General features: G+C 58.2%; 1 protein-coding gene and 1 long non-coding RNA gene across 24 annotated transcripts in view; one reads left to right on the top strand and one right to left on the bottom strand.

Annotated features, from left to right (window-relative positions):
• The window catches only part of LOC115281803, a 5570-nt gene extending 4704 nt beyond the window's left edge, over positions 1-866 (bottom strand). Inside the window, exons 1-2 of the long non-coding RNA XR_003904409.1 lie at positions 730-866; positions 433-613 (exon numbers count right to left, since the gene is read on the bottom strand). This is a non-coding gene — a long non-coding RNA (uncharacterized LOC115281803). The remainder of the gene's footprint in view (positions 1-432; positions 614-729) is intronic.
• CACNA1G (calcium voltage-gated channel subunit alpha1 G) overlaps positions 28-15026 on the top strand; it is a 61064-nt gene continuing 46065 nt past the window's right edge. For 21 of the 23 annotated variants that reach the window (XM_029927342.1, XM_029927344.1, XM_029927341.1 and 18 more), the window contains exons 1-8: positions 274-515; positions 7518-7629; positions 7797-7930; positions 8354-8451; positions 10418-10577; positions 11047-11347; positions 11516-11608; positions 13838-14621. In XM_029927342.1, coding sequence (XP_029783202.1) covers positions 274-515; positions 7518-7629; positions 7797-7930; positions 8354-8451; positions 10418-10577; positions 11047-11347; positions 11516-11608; positions 13838-14621 — 1924 coding nt within the window. Of the gene's footprint in view, positions 516-7517; positions 7630-7796; positions 7931-8353; positions 8452-10417; positions 10578-11046; positions 11348-11515; positions 11609-13837; positions 14622-15026 lie in introns of all 23 variants that reach the window. The other 2 variants (XM_029927340.1, XM_029927356.1) reach the window with 2 other exon arrangements.

The following is a 15026-nucleotide window of genomic DNA, read 5'->3' as shown; positions in this document are numbered from 1 at the left end:
GGGAGCCGGCCGGCCGGCCCGGGGGGCCCCAGGAGCCCTGGGGAAGCGGGACTCGCGCCGGGCGGGGCTTCCCTGCGACCCGGCGCCCCGCGGGCAGCATGCCCCTGCGGGCAGGGGGAGCTGGGCTGAACTGGCCCTCCCGGGGGCTCAGCCTGCGCCCTAGAGCCCCCCAGATGCGCCCCCGCCGGGGCCCCCCGGTTGCGTGAGGACACCTCCTCTGAGGGGCGCCGCTCGCCCCTCTCGAGACCGCCCGGGGCCCCGGCTGGCCAGAGGATGGACGAGGAGGAGGATGGAGCGGGCACCGAGGACTCAGGACAGCCCCGGAGCTTCATGCGGCTCAACGACCTGTCCGGGGCCGGGGGCCGGCCGGGGCCGGGATCGGCGGAAAAGGACCCGGGCAGCGCGGACTCCGAGGCGGAGGGGTTGCCGTACCCGGCGCTGGCCCCGGTGGTTTTCTTCTACTTGAGCCAGGACAGCCGCCCGCGGAGCTGGTGCCTCCGCACGGTCTGTAACCCATATCCTCCAGGGCACGACGGCCGGGTTGGGGGGTCCGCAGGGGGGCGGGCCGCGCCGCCGGAGGGCACCGAAAGCCAGGTGAGTCGGAGAAGTGAGCCTGGAAGGTGGGCAGATGGGGGGAGGCTGCTAAGGGAGGGAGGGGGCTTCAGAGTGGGAGCGGAGACGCCAGCAGGTTTGGCTGGAACCCCAGACGAGCCCCACCTCGGTACACACACCTCAGTCCTCCTTGGGGGGTTGGGATCCAGGCCAAGAAAAGAGAGGAGACGTGCCCCCGCTGGTTTGTAGCTGGATGCTCTCCAGATGTGGGCAGGGGAGGGTCGTCAGCCTCCAGATGTGGGAAGCTTCGGGAGCCTGGGAGCTCTACTCCGCCCGCCGCCCGTTAGCGAGCTGGGTTTGGTTTCCGAGTTTGGGGGGTGGGGAGGAAGCTGCGGGAACAGGGGAGGGGGACTGCAATCTCCAGGGTTTCCCTCCTCCCCCCCCCCCCCGCTTCAAAGTTTGAGGTAGATTCTAGGGTCTGATTCCCACCCCCAACCTGATCCTTGAGGCTGAGGTTTTTACTGACCCAGAGGGAGATGTTGGGGGGGCGGGGACCGGGTCCTAACTCTCCCACCCCCACCCGCGGGTTGGAGGCACAACAAGGAGATTCCGGCGGCGGCTGATGTCAGGGGCGCAGAATGAGAACAAGATGTGGTGAAGGGGAAGCTGTCTGCCCCCAGAACTGGAGTAGAGACCCTTTCAACTGGAGCCCAGTGCCCGGACTGCCTCCTTTCTCCCCATTTCTTTATTCTGTGTGGGGTGCTTAAGGGTGGGTTGGGGAGTTTTGTGCTAGATTTTTTTCTTGTAGAGAGAAAGACTGTGGCGAGTGCTTTGGCAAGCGGGGGATGGGATCGAGCCGGTCCAAGTTACCCTTTCACAAACCGTGAGTGCTCCCGCCTGAGGGCAGAGCAGGTATGGGAGACCGTGGCCCTCCAAGAAACTACTGGGGGGAACAGCCGAGGCTGTGAGCTGCTCCGCTAAGATCAGGTCCAGCACCCCAGAGGGTCCTTGGCTGGGTTTGTGGAATGCAAGCCCCACATTCCAGGGAGATAGGTTTAGCAGTGCCCCCTGTCCTCTGCCTGGTCCAGAGTGGCATGGGAGACCCCAGCCCCCCAGCCCCTCGGCCTCTTCCCCTCAGCCTCTACAACAAAGCGCTGCTTGACTAATGCCCGGCTCCAGGCTCCGGGTGGGTCCCGTCACTGCCGGAAGGAAGGGGGGGTGCGATGCCATCCCAGGTCTTGACAGCTTCTCCTGACTCCTTCCTCCCAGCCCAGAGGCTCTTTTGGACCAGGGTGGGGGACCTCAGGTTTCCCTTGTAACCCCTGAGAGCCCAGCCAGGACTCTGCTTTGGGGAAGGTGTGGGGGGGAGCCTGGGGCCGCCCTCACTCTCTGCAGTTCTACTGCCTCTAGTGCGCAAAGCAGGGATGTGAGCTTGGGCCCCCCCCACCCCCCATCCTCTACACCCCACTGGTCTTTTGGTCTTTCAGAAGCTCCCCTCATGACACCCTCTTTCCATCCCTTGTCCCTTCTTCTTTTCTCTCTGAGCTGCCGAAAGAGAGAGGTAGGAGGTCTCAGAGAGCTCTGACTCCTCCCGGACCTCCCCACTCCTACCCTGAGGCCCCTTTCTCCATGGTAGAGAGGGACCTGGGGAACAAAAGTCTCTTGAGAGGACGGGCTCTGCGCATCCCTTCTCTTGACCCCTGACCACCTCTCCTCTCCATGAATGGGGGATGAAAGCACCACTCCCTTCCATTCAGGGGTCCAGGGGGGATAGTGAGATCTCTCCCTTCTCCCTCTTCCTTAAAACAACCAGATTTCTGGGCCAGCATCTCCCCACCTGCCCTTCCGCTAGGTGCTAGTGGACGGTCTCGGTGCATATTCCCTCCTGGAGGGGCTCTGGGAGGGAGCAAGTGGAGAGGGCTGGAATGAGGAAAGAGAGGTGGGACCTCAGGGTTCGTCTTGGGGGTGGAGGAGCAGACCTACGTCTGGGATGTTGGGTGCTGGCATCACTAGGTCTAGACAAGTCGCTAAGCCTGGGTTGGCTAAGGATGGGCTGAGAACAGTTTCTTGGCAAGGGAGTCCCTAAGCTGTTCCCCACCGATCCCGTCACACCTGAGCGCCGGGGGAAACCTGTATTGTCATTGCCAGGGGGGCTCTGGGCTGACTCTTGGACCTCAGTCTTTCCCTTCTATCTCTTTCATATCAGGGAAGCTTCCCTTGGCTCCACAAGGTTCTCTGCGCCTCTGAGGCTGAGAGATGCAGGGACACCTCCCCCACTATTTGAAGCGAGTTCCACTTTTGTTGACATTTTTCTCCGCCCCTCCTCTTTTAGCCTCTTTAGGACACCAGGTTTCCTAGAGAGGAGATGTAGACCCAGGTAGGAAGGTGTGTGTGTGTGTGTATGTGTGTGTGTGTGTGTGTGTGTGTGTGTGTGTGTGTGTGTGTGTGTGTTGGGGGGAGGGGAGGGCAGCAAAAAGGAAGAGAGGCTCAGGGTACATGCGCTGGTATTGGGAAGACTAGGGGTGCTCACATCAGAAGGGTCCCCTCTTCCCCAGTTATAGGGGAGTGTGTTGGACTTTCCAGCGTGTGTTTCTAGAAGTGTGAGGGAGTGTGTGGCCCCTCCCGGGAAGGAGGTCCTGAGCATTCCCTCTCCGGCTGTTGTGTCACATCTGGAAGTTTGTGTAGGAGTTTCTCCAAGCTCAGAGCCCAGCACAGCTTTTTCTCATTTGGAAATCACAGGCTGGCATTTGGGATGCCGAGAGGGGGAGTGGGAGGGGGGCCAAAGGGGGAGAAGGGAGCCTGCCAGGAGTAGGGGGAGGAGAAGGGGGAGGCCCGAAAAGCAGGAGCCCTAATGGCTTCCAGAAGTGAGTGTGAGTGTGCGACTGCGTCACTGTGTGTGTGTCTGAGTGTGTGTGTCTGGAGGGGACAGGGCACCAGGAATTTCTGGAGTTTTCCTCGCCACACTGTCCCAGTGCCCCAAGTTTGCCTGTGTCGCTTACCTAGAGAGAAATCTCCATTTTGGTCCTCAGAGGAAATGGGAGGGGGGCATTCTTCCTGTCTTCTCACCAATTCCCTCTTCTCATTTTAAAACCTCAGACTCTCCAGAGGGGGTTCTGGGTAGGAAGGTTGACGCTGGGGAATGGGACAGGCCTGGGGAAAACAGAGCATGCCCTAGTGTTCCTTCCGCCCCAGGCCCACCGTCCTCCTGGGTCACACACCCATTCTACTCCACGGAACTGTTGGGGGACTCCCCATCACCCATGGCGCCAGCTGGAGCCATTCCTGGGATTACCCCCACCACTCAGCCCCCCCTCACCCCTTGCCTGCTCCCGCCCCAGCCCTCACCCCGCCCTGCCTGCCTCAGCCAGGGTGGCGACAGACACTATTCACACATGTGTGTGTGTGCACACACACACACACACACATACACACACACACACAGTCACAGACGTTTGAATCAGATTTCTGGCCTATTTCCCCTTCCAAAGATTCCAACAGGCCGGCTCTCTTGTGTCTCTGGGTCTCACGTCTCTGTCTCTGGGTGGGGCCGGCTGCCTTTCTTCGGGCTTCAGTTTTCAGTTCAGCTGGAAACCTCTCTCCCCACACACCCACAGGCTGGATCAAGGAGACCACTGGGGAGCGGGCTGTGGGAGTGGGGGCTTGACTGGGGGAATCCCCCTTTCCGCCTGCCCAGTCCCAGTCACATAGCCCACCCTACCCACCCCCGGGAAATGCTGAATCCTTTAGACACTCGCCTCTCATAGGGTGGACCAGACGAGGGTCCCACCCTCCCAACTCATACTGGGAGGCCAGGGTTCCTGGGTTCAGGCCCGTCTCCTCCTCAGCGCTCCACAGTCTCAGATTTCCAGGCTCCAGTTGGGGCAGCTGGGAGGGCCTGCTTGCCTTCTCAGTCACCCCCCAGCTTCCATGCCCCCGGAGGTGCCCCCGCCTCCTCCCTCCTCTCCTCTGCCCCCTCTCCCTTACAGCTGCCAGGCTAGGCAAGGGCTCTCCATAAAGCCCCACGGAGAGGACTCAGTGGGACAGGTAACATGCTCCAGTTCTCTCCTGGAGGGACAAGAGGAGGAGGGAATGGAAGTGTGTTTCCTCGCCCTGCCGTTTCCTTTCTCTGCTTTTGATGGTGGGCTGTGGGGAGAAGAAAGAGCCTCCCCTCTCCTACCCACCTCCCCCTTTGGGATCCACTCCAGCCCGGACAGTCACCATAGCAACAGTAGACATGTGACTGCACAGGTCTCTCATAGTCACTATGGCAACCAGTGTCCCCCGTTCCCTCGGTTGCCATGGGGATTTGTCACATGGTTTCCCCCCAACCTGATAACCTGTGGGTCTCCTGCTTTCCCTTCCCCGCGTGAGGACAAGACAGCAGTCTGGTTAAGGGGAGTTCATGTGTGTTCGTGGCGGGAGGGGGGGGTCCCTTTGATTGCCATAGCAACAAATCCACACCACCTGGTGACATGTTCTCCTGTCGTTATAGCAACAGAAGAACATCACACAGTGACATAAGGCCGTGTTCCCAAGGAAACGAGCCCTACCCTGAGAAGGGTTGAAAGACCCCCATCTTCATTAATTACTAATTCTCGGTTCAGATTGTCCCAAATTTCCCTGTGCCTTGGTGTCTTCCCTGTCTGTTTATGTTTACCTGCAGGGAGAGGGGAAAGGTAGAGAGCAGACAGGATGTACCCAGGAGTAAAGCTGAATTGCCAGAGGGGTTCCTTGGTTAAGAGCTGGAGATGGGCTCTTTGGAGGTTGGTAGAATCTAGCTATAAGAGGCCTCAGTGTGAGCATATAAAGGTGGGGACAAGAGTCCCAGCTCCTCTGTGGTGTCATTCTGCCTCTCCCCCCCCCCCACACTATCAATTTATCACTGTTGTGGCAAACAAGGCAGGAAAAAGTGAATAGGGAGGTACCTCCAGCTTCTAAGCAGGGAGATGAATTGATGGATCAATTCACTCACTCATTCATTCATTCATTCATTCATTTTCCCAATGCATTGATCATCTGCTACAGGCCAGGCAGCACTGTAAGCTTTGTAGGGGATGTAAAGGTGTATCAGAGTGTCCCTGCCTTAGCAAGAGAGATGAGACTGGTGCACAGACGGCATCTGGCGGAGTCACTGCCGCTAGAGGGGCCCAAACAGGGGTCCCAGGTTCTCTTCCCCACAGAGCTACCCACGCTCCCCCTTGTAGAGGTAGCGGCTCACATGGGTCCCTTCCCTGCAGAGGAGAGGAGGGGGCTAACTTGGGGAGAGAAGACCAGCTCTTGAGGGTAATCGTGTCCTTCTCTTTCCAGATCATCTCCCCAAGAGAGCTCCCTCCCTATCCTGCTTTTTCCAAGGTGACCCCTGGCTGACCCCCATTCTGGGGAGCGATCCATTGGGCTCAGGCTCCACTCTGGAAAACAGCTCCATGGATACAAAGCACTTTTTTAATTTCCCTCTTCCATCTACTTACCCCAAAAACCTAGAACTACTTTTTTTTTTTTTACTCTTGTTCTTGTGAGGAGAAGGCGGAGGCAGGGGAAACTGTAGTGCTCTGGCCCATTTGGGTGCCTGTCAATGAGGAGGAATGTGGGGGCAAAGGGCCTGGGTGGCAGAAGGAGGACTGGGAGGGGACTGAAGGCATTGCATGCTGCTGCAGAGCGGGGTGGCCTGAGGCTCAAGACAGAGATGGGGGGGTGGTTGGGACCAGCTAGGAGGAAAGCCCTGGGGTCCCCTGCCAGAGCCTTCTCATTCCAGAAGTGGGGGTCTGACAGGACGATTCCATCTGCTCTAGGCCCTCTGCGCCCCACCGTCTGGCTTTGTGGGTCATGTCGTGGGCCACCATGACACCCTCCTCACCTCCATCCCTGAGCCCCCTCCCTCGCCCAGTCTCTATCTCTGCTCCTTGCTAGCCTCTTTGTTCTCCCCACCTTGCATTTTCTTTGGGAAGAATCGGATGCTGGGTCACTTAACTGGCAGTCCTGTGTCCAGAACCTTCTAAGATCCAGGAGCCACTTTGTACATTCTCCTGCTCATGGGCTGGAAGTGAGCCCCTTAATAAAACCCGCTACGTGGAAAAGACTCAGGGCCTGTGTGTGCAGACTTAGTTCTAGCACAGGGCCTGATGTGGAGTGGGTCCTCATGATTGAAATGAGTGAGTGTGTTTGGAGGCTGTCTGAGGGCCTCAATGGCGGGGGGCGCTGATGGGTGGTGGGAGAGGCAGCCTGAGGCTGTGCTGCGGTGGAGAACCGTGTTGGTTAGCTCTCCCTGTCTGTCTGGCACCGGGACGGTCCTCACAGCCCTTTCCCTGCAGGCCTAGGCAACTCTGGAAACGACTATCCCAGATCCGGGACTTGGACACCTCAGTCTCATCCTGGCTTCTCTAATGACCTTTGGTACATGACTTTGGCTCTCTGGGGCCTCTGTGTGCTTGGGTTCCAGGGAAGAAAAGGATCTACCCCCGACACTTAGGGGGCTGTTGTGAGCCTCAGATGTGGCATGGCGTGAAAGTGCTTGGTAAACTGTAAGGCAGGCATAATCCGACGTGAGGTTTGTGTCACACATTCACATACATTATCTCATTTGCTTCTCACATCTTCTCTGCGAGGTAGGGAGAATAGGATTCAGATTCAGCAGCACGCTCTCAGTGTCTGGCATTTCCATAAGCACGATCGATTTTATCCCCCGAATGGCTTGTGCAAATAGTCAGGGTATTTGTGGCTTTTCCTACTTCACTGCTGAGGAATCTGGGTCCAGAGAGGTGATGGCTAAGGTGGGCCCGGGGCTGGGGTCAGTCAGACAGGTGAGCCGGGGCTCTCCCTTCGAACCCGGCTCCATCTCAGGTGGCATCTCAGGTAGCGGTGGGAGGACGGTGGGAGGAAGGGGAGCAGGAGGCGCGAGGGTGGGGGAGGGGGACAAGGCTCAGGCTCGGTTCCAGCACCACCAGCTGTTTCCTTGACTGCCTGGGTACCTGGTTTGAGCGCATCAGCATGTTGGTCATTCTTCTCAACTGTGTGACCCTGGGCATGTTCCGGCCATGTGAGGACATCGCCTGCGACTCGCAGCGTTGCCGGATCCTGCAGGTGAGCATGTGCATGTGTGTGTGGTGCGGGGAGGGGGCAGCTCCTGATCTGAATAACGCTGACACTTTCCACTGTGAGAAGGCCTGACCCCATTAGCCCGGGAGGGAGTGTGGGGGGGGGTCCCCCTCCCCACTCTCAGTTTCCAAAGCCTCTTGTCCCCACATCAGGCCTTTGACGACTTCATCTTTGCCTTCTTCGCTGTGGAGATGGTGGTGAAGATGGTGGCCTTGGGCATCTTTGGGAAAAAGTGTTACCTGGGAGACACTTGGAACCGCCTGGACTTTTTCATCGTCATTGCAGGGTGAGGGCCTGGGCTGGAGGTGCAGGAGCAATGACCAGATCAGCCCCCACCCCAGGGCCAGGGTTCTAGGTCCTGGCACCGGCCCCAGCCCACCTACAGTGATGCTTTCTCCCTGGCTGTCCACTGAGGGTCCCAGGCTGCCCTGCCTGTAGTGCTTGAGCCTGTACTTCTGAATTCCATGGCCCCTGCATCCGAACCCTCCTGTTCATTCTCTGATGGGGAGCTGTCCTTGGCTTGGGGGTGGCCTTGCCTCCAGACAGAGAGCTGGCTCTTCAGATACCCTTGGTGGAGGCGGGGGAAGGGGTCAGAGGCTGTGCAGGGGGGGATGGGGAGGAGCACCGCCGCAGGATTCCTCATTGACTTCTTTTGACCCCCATGGTGGCCTCAGACTCAAAGGGCCTCCCTTTGGGCCCCTCCCTACAGGATGCTGGAGTATTCGCTGGACCTGCAGAATGTCAGCTTCTCAGCTGTCAGGACAGTCCGTGTGCTGCGACCGCTCAGGGCCATTAACCGGGTGCCCAGTGAGTGACCCCTTGGCCCTCAGCCCCTGGGTGGAATATGGGGATCCCAGACCCCACCTACCCCTACCTCCTGACCACTCATAGGCCTTATTGGGGCCTTATCGGGGGTGAGGGGTGGCATTCTGAGGTAGACCTCATCAGAGAAGGGCTCGGTGGGGAGCCCCTGGAGCCGAACGGAGCCCCCATACTGGGCTGTGGCACTGGGAGAGTTAACTGGAAAGACCGTCCCCCTTATTTTAGGCTGATTTGGGGTCAGGGTCTCAGAACTGTCTTGGATGACCCCTCCCTTCAGCTAAAAGACCACTCCCTCCGGAGCCATAGCAGCCTCTCCCACAGTCTGGTTCTCATTGGTGAGGCCACACTGGCCACACTGAGCATGACTTCTCTCAAGAGAAGGCCACTCCATGTCTCATGCTCTGCCTGTGTCCCCTTCCTCCTTCCCACCCCCTTCCAACCCGCTGCCGCAACTGACTGCCGGGACCATTATCTAAATTAAACCGCATTGGTTTCCCGAGCCAGCGAAGCTTTGGCAGCCCTAGCTCCCCCTACATCCTGCCCCTCCCTCCTTGCTCAGGCCCCCTTTGCAACTCCCCAACCTACACAAGCTGCAAATGGTCTCCACTGCAGTTCCAGAAATGAGGGGTAGGGGAGTGTTTTGGGGTTCTGTGCCTGATGTAGCAGCAGCCTTCTATGCTGTGCGTGTGTGTGTGTGTGTGTGTGTGTGTGTGTGTGTGTGTGTGTATGAGATGCGGCTGCCTCTGGGTGGGCAGAGCTGCTCCGTGGGTGGGGTGTTGGTGTTAACAGGAGTTTCAGACAAGGGGCATGCTCTCGCCTCTCTCCCACCCCAGGTGATGGCTGGCAGATTTATAGGCCTCTGTCTAACCACTGGTGTAATTCCCTTAATGCAAACCCTGAGGAATTGATCTCAGTTGGAGCACAGAGGAGCTGAGGGAGGATGGGGCTGGAGGAGGGGGTGAGGGACTGAGTGAGAAGGCTGGGCTGGAACGGCTGGGGAGGGCAGCTGCAGTTGCCAAGAGGGTTAATTAGCTGTTGCTCAGAAGCTTTTTCCCTGGAGGGGCAGGGGGCTACGCGTGGCATTTTGGGGGTCAAAACTGGTCATCAGAGGTCTGTGTGCTTAACAAGGGCTTGATGGCCTGGGGGCCGGTAGGACACAGCCCATGTAAGGTGATTGGATCCTGGACCTGGAATGAGGAGGGAAGGCAGTATCTCCAACTGGGCCTGGTGGGACACAGCTGTGGTGGCTTTCCCTGCAGAGGGACTTGATAATTGATGGCCACTCGAAAAGACAGCCTTGTGTCTCCTGGTATCCCAATGTGGGGATCTGTATCAAGCATAGAATGGACTCAGGGCAGGGGGCTCAGAAGCATGGCGAAGCTCAGGGCATCTGGACCCCTGCTGAGGGGCTGACTCTCAGAGAGCCTGTCAGCTGATGTCCCTCCTGGAGTTCCCTGCCTCAGTTTCCCCAGTGACTACAGTAGTGATAACTTAGAAAGTTTAGGTGACTGTGTTGGGTGACAGAAGGAAGTAGGAGGGGTGTGTGTGTGTGTGTGTGTGTGTGTGTGTGTGTGTGTGTGTGTGTGTGTTGGGGGACCCAGGGACAGAAAGCCAGGCTGCTCTGGCCCCCTGGCACCCTTGATCCTCATCTGTAAGCTGAGATGATGTGAGGAGTTAGGTGGGCTGCAGTGCAGGAAAGAGCTCTGGAAACCTCCATCACCGTGTCTGGTCTTTGGTGGTACTGTGCCCTGATTAAGATGGATAGGCCAGGAGGGATAGTGGGCAGGGACTGCCCGGACTGCCTGTGGAGTTAGAGGTGTCTGTTGGTCTCCCCTCCAGCTTGAGCTGGGCATCTGTGCCCTGGAAGCCCCAATGGGCCTCCTCTGGGAGTGCTGCCAGGCCCAAGGCAGCCAGCCTGCCCCCCCCCCCAGCGTGGCTTCTGCCCCCACAGGCATGCGCATCCTTGTCACGCTGCTGCTGGACACGCTGCCCATGCTGGGCAATGTCCTGCTGCTCTGCTTCTTCGTCTTCTTCATCTTCGGCATCGTTGGCGTCCAGCTGTGGGCAGGGCTCCTTCGGAACCGTTGTTTCCTGCCGGAGAATTTCAGCCTGTGAGTGTTGCCCAGGGTGGGCGTGGCCTGAGAGCGGCTGTGGGGCTGGGGCCTCTTCAGTCCCTGTTGCTGTTGACATTTCTGTCGTCACACTGGTGGCATGTCTGGTTCGCCAAACGTCACGGAGGCCTGGGTACCCCCCCGCCCCCCACAGACTTTTGCTTCATCCATCTGGGGTTCAGCACAGGCATGGGGAGCCCCACAAGCTCCACAATGAACCTCATGTGCATCCGTTTAGGACTTTTCCTTCCATTGTCCCGACTCCGGAATCTCACACTCAGTCCTCACACTCCTGGGGCCCCCGCCAACCCACACCCAGAGATCCCTGCCCCTGCCCCTGCCTGGTGCGTGCCCAACTCTGGTCCCGGCCCTGCTTAACTCGCAGGTCTCCGTGTGCTCATGCAGCTGGTTCTCCTGGGCCCCCTCCCTGGAGACCCCCACCCCCAGCTCCTCCCTGTCCCCTCTGCAGCCCCCTGAGCGTGGACCTGGAGCGCTACTACCAGACGGAGAATGAGGACGAGAACCCCTTCATCTGCTCCCAGCCTCGGGAGAACGGCATGCGCTCGTGCAGGAGCGTGCCCACGCTGCGCGGGGAGGGCGGTGGCGGCCCGCCCTGCGGCCTGGACTATGAGGCCTACAACAGCTCCAGCAACACCACCTGTGTCAACTGGAACCAGTACTACACCAACTGCTCCGCAGGGGAGCACAACCCCTTCAAGGGCGCCATCAACTTCGACAACATCGGCTACGCCTGGATTGCCATCTTCCAGGTAGGGCGGCCTGGGCACTGGGAGGGTCCCCAGAACGCATGCGCCAAGATGCAGTCTGGCCTCAGAGCAGCCGTCCTCAGGGCTGGGATGGGGGTCGGGCCTCTAAGGAGGCCCCAGGTGGCTTTGGGGGGCGTCCCAAATCAGCCTGTCCCTCTGCACCCTCCCCAGGTCATCACGCTGGAGGGCTGGGTCGACATCATGTACTTCGTGATGGATGCTCATTCCTTCTACAACTTCATCTACTTCATCCTCCTCATCATCGTGAGTGATTCCTTGGGCCCCTGGGGGAATGGGGGTCCTGGGGACACAGGGTGGGGCACCCAGAGAGGGGAAGGTGTTGGGTGTGAAGTTCAAGCTCTCAAGACAGGTCCCATAGAGAGCCAGGCAGAGAGGGCACCTGTCATGAGGAGTCCAGAGGAAATCCAAGTTCAAGGCTTGGTTCTATCACTTACTACCACTTGTAACTTCTGGCACCCATGAGGCCTCCAGCCCCACCCTAGGCCTCAGTAAATTGGCTCATTCTCAGCCCAAACTCATATCACCCCTCTCAGGGTCATTTGTAACTGGCAAAGGGTGGTCTTGTTTTCGTATGGGGCCTGGGGAAGCACTACTGGCGTTTTGTTGGGGGGCTGGGGAGAGCTGGTAAATATCCTGAAATGACAGTCCTGCAAACAAAGGACTGCACCAGCCCCGATCCTCATCCCTCAGTGTTGAGAAACAAGGCCTGACCTCTTATTGCTTCCAGCCCAGACATTCCAAGGCTTCCTGAGGGTAGAAGGCAGAGGCAAAAGTAGCAATATTTAATAGTTTTAATCATTCCCATTCATAGTTAATAATTGGACTGCTACTACTTATAGCTAATATTTATTGAGCCCTTACTATGAGCCAGTCCTGCTCTAAGCACTTTTTCCGTGCTGGTGCATGGAATCCTCACCATGATTCAATTGGCCTCTCCGTTTCCTCATTTGTCTATACCCATCAGGGGCTTTGCGGGGGGTCGTAGATTAATCTGGCTAGGCAGGTGTAGCTGCTGATGTGTGCTGTGACATCTGCTGTGTGCTTAATCCTCTCAGTGCCCTGTGGGGGTTGGGGGATTGGAGGGGGTGTCGTCCCACCTCCTAAGTGAGAACTCAGCCTCAGAGGGCCTGGTCACTGGGCTAAGTGGTGGGGCCAACCTTCAACCCCAAGCTACAGACTCCAAGTCCAGCCCTTCTCCATGTCACCAAGAGGCCAATGACAGAGCAAGAGAGAGGGACAGATATTGAGTGAATGAGATGAAGACAAAGATTAAGATCTACTCAGGACAATCTCCAGAGAGAGATGGAGACAGAATAAGGCAGCTCTCGGTGAGAAGCAGAGGCTCTGAGAAAGAGCAAAGCTTCCAGGCCATCCTTCCCACCCCTGCCTGTGGATGAGGGGCTGCACCTGGGGCCTGTTCCCGCCCCCCACCATCACCTCCCCCCACCATAACCTGCAGAGTGAGGCCAGCACCTCTGGAAAGTGTGGGCTTTTCACTATGCTTCTCTCCCTGGGCTTGGGGGAGGGGACGGAAGCAGACAGGGAGGTAAGGGGCCTAGTTTCCGCCCACACACTCCGGGAAGAATCTTCCAAACATCTCTCTGGAATCATACTAGTGAAGCTAATTATCATAATTACTAGGACACAATCTAGAAAAAAAATTTGCCTTGTCACCATAAATATCCATTTCCTTCATTCTGGATTGTTGTCCCAGCAATGCCATCCGGAGTCCTGGAGAAACTGAGGCATGGAGGTGGGGACGAGGGAGTGTGGGCTAGTCAAGACTGGTAGGTTGGCTAGTCTTCAGGGTTCAGGGTTCAGTCCATCACCTGGATGGGGGAGGGGAGAGGCACAGGGGGAAAAAGATACAGGCAAGGCCAATGATCATGAAGATAGTGAGGTCCCATGATGAAGGGTCTCAATCAAGGTCAAGGTTGTGCAGTTAGACTTGAGACTACAAACAGGAGTCTCAGGAGCAGTGTGTTTTTGCCAAGACCTCAAAGGCTCAATCCAGTGTGAAAAACCCATGTCCCCAAGATCGCCTTCATTTCTACAGTCTTCTCTGCTCCTAATGGGAACTGGGGAGGGGTGCTCAGAATCTCCATGGATGAACATGTTTAGGGGCTGGAGGGTGGCGGGGGTGGGTGGGAGTCATCGTTGCAGGATGCCATCGGGACCCATAACTCGTGATCAATGATCTTGGAATTCCATAGAGCTTGGGTCAAGTCTCAGCTTTGCTGTGCATTAGCAGAATGATCTTGGGCCAAGGCCTTGACCTCTCTGAGCCTGTTTCCTCACCTGTCCAGTGAAACTTAGAAAAGTGTTACCTCCTGAGACTGTCGTGAGAATAGAAGGAGATGGACGACTGCGGAGCCTGGCGCCTGGCGTGAGCCAGGAAGTGCTGGGTATGCAGTGACTGGCACGGTTCCCTTTTCTTCAGGACCTCTCCTCTTCCTGTCCCCACCCCAACAGGTGGGCTCCTTCTTCATGATCAACCTGTGCCTGGTGGTGATCGCCACGCAGTTCTCAGAGACCAAGCAGCGGGAAAGCCAGCTGATGCGGGAGCAGCGCGTGCGGTTCCTGTCCAATGCCAGCACCCTGGCCAGCTTCTCGGAGCCGGGCAGCTGTTATGAGGAGCTGCTCAAGTACTTGGTGTACATCCTCCGGAAAGCGGCCCGCAGGCTGGCCCAGGTCTCCCGGGCGGCCGGTGTGCGGGCCGGGCTGCTGAGTAGCCCGGTGCCACGCGGAGGCCAGGAGCCCCAACCCGGCGGCAGCTGCTCTCGCTCCCACCGCCGTCCGTCTGTCCACCACCTCGTGCACCACCACCACCACCATCACCACCACTACCACCTGGGCAACGGGACGCTGCGGGCCCCCCGGGCCAGCCCGGAGATCCAGGACAGGGATGCCAATGGGGCCCGCCGGCTCATGCTGCCGCCGCCTTCAACACCCGCCCTCTCCGGGGGCCCCCCGGGGGGCGCAGAGTCTGTACACAGCTTCTACCACGCCGACTGCCACTTGGAGCCGGTCCGCTGTCAGGCACCCCCTCCCAGATCACCGTCCGAAGCGTCGGGCAGGACTGTGGGCAGCGGGAAGGTGTACCCCACTGTGCACACCAGCCCTCCACCAGAGATGCTGAAGGAGAAAGCACTTGTGGAGGTGGCCCCCACCTCCGGACCCCCCACCCTCACCAGCCTCAACATCCCGCCCGGGCCCTACAGCTCCATGCACAAGCTGCTAGAGACACAGAGCACAGGTGAGAGCTTGGGGTGGGGCATGTGTGTACCCTTGTCTGGGGGCCAGGCGAAGTCCCAGAGGGGGCTGGGGGCCTGGCGTCCCAAGGACTGGCCTCTGATTCCTGTTCTGCCGCTTGAGGCCTTGGGAACTTTAGGCAGTCCCCTCGCTTCTTGGAGCCCTAATTGTCTCATCTGCTAAAATGGGAATCTGAATTCCTACGTTGTAATGGGAACAAGAATGATCACGCAGTGAGCACCTGCTGCTCTGCTCTTTGAGGTCAGCCGTTGTCGACTGATCGCTATGTGGCTGTCACATGCTCTGTGGGCAGAATCCCATTGGATCCTCTCAACAGTTTAGATGTTGTCCCCATTTTACTGATGAGAAAAAGGAGACCCGAAGAGGGTGCTTGACTTGCCCAAGGTTG

This window comes from Suricata suricatta, chromosome 17 (assembly GCF_006229205.1).
Source record: "Suricata suricatta isolate VVHF042 chromosome 17, meerkat_22Aug2017_6uvM2_HiC, whole genome shotgun sequence".
Classification (NCBI taxonomy): domain Eukaryota; kingdom Metazoa; phylum Chordata; class Mammalia; order Carnivora; family Herpestidae; genus Suricata; species Suricata suricatta.
Note: the sequence above shows the minus strand (reverse complement) of the source record. Positions and strands in the feature narration are given on the sequence as shown.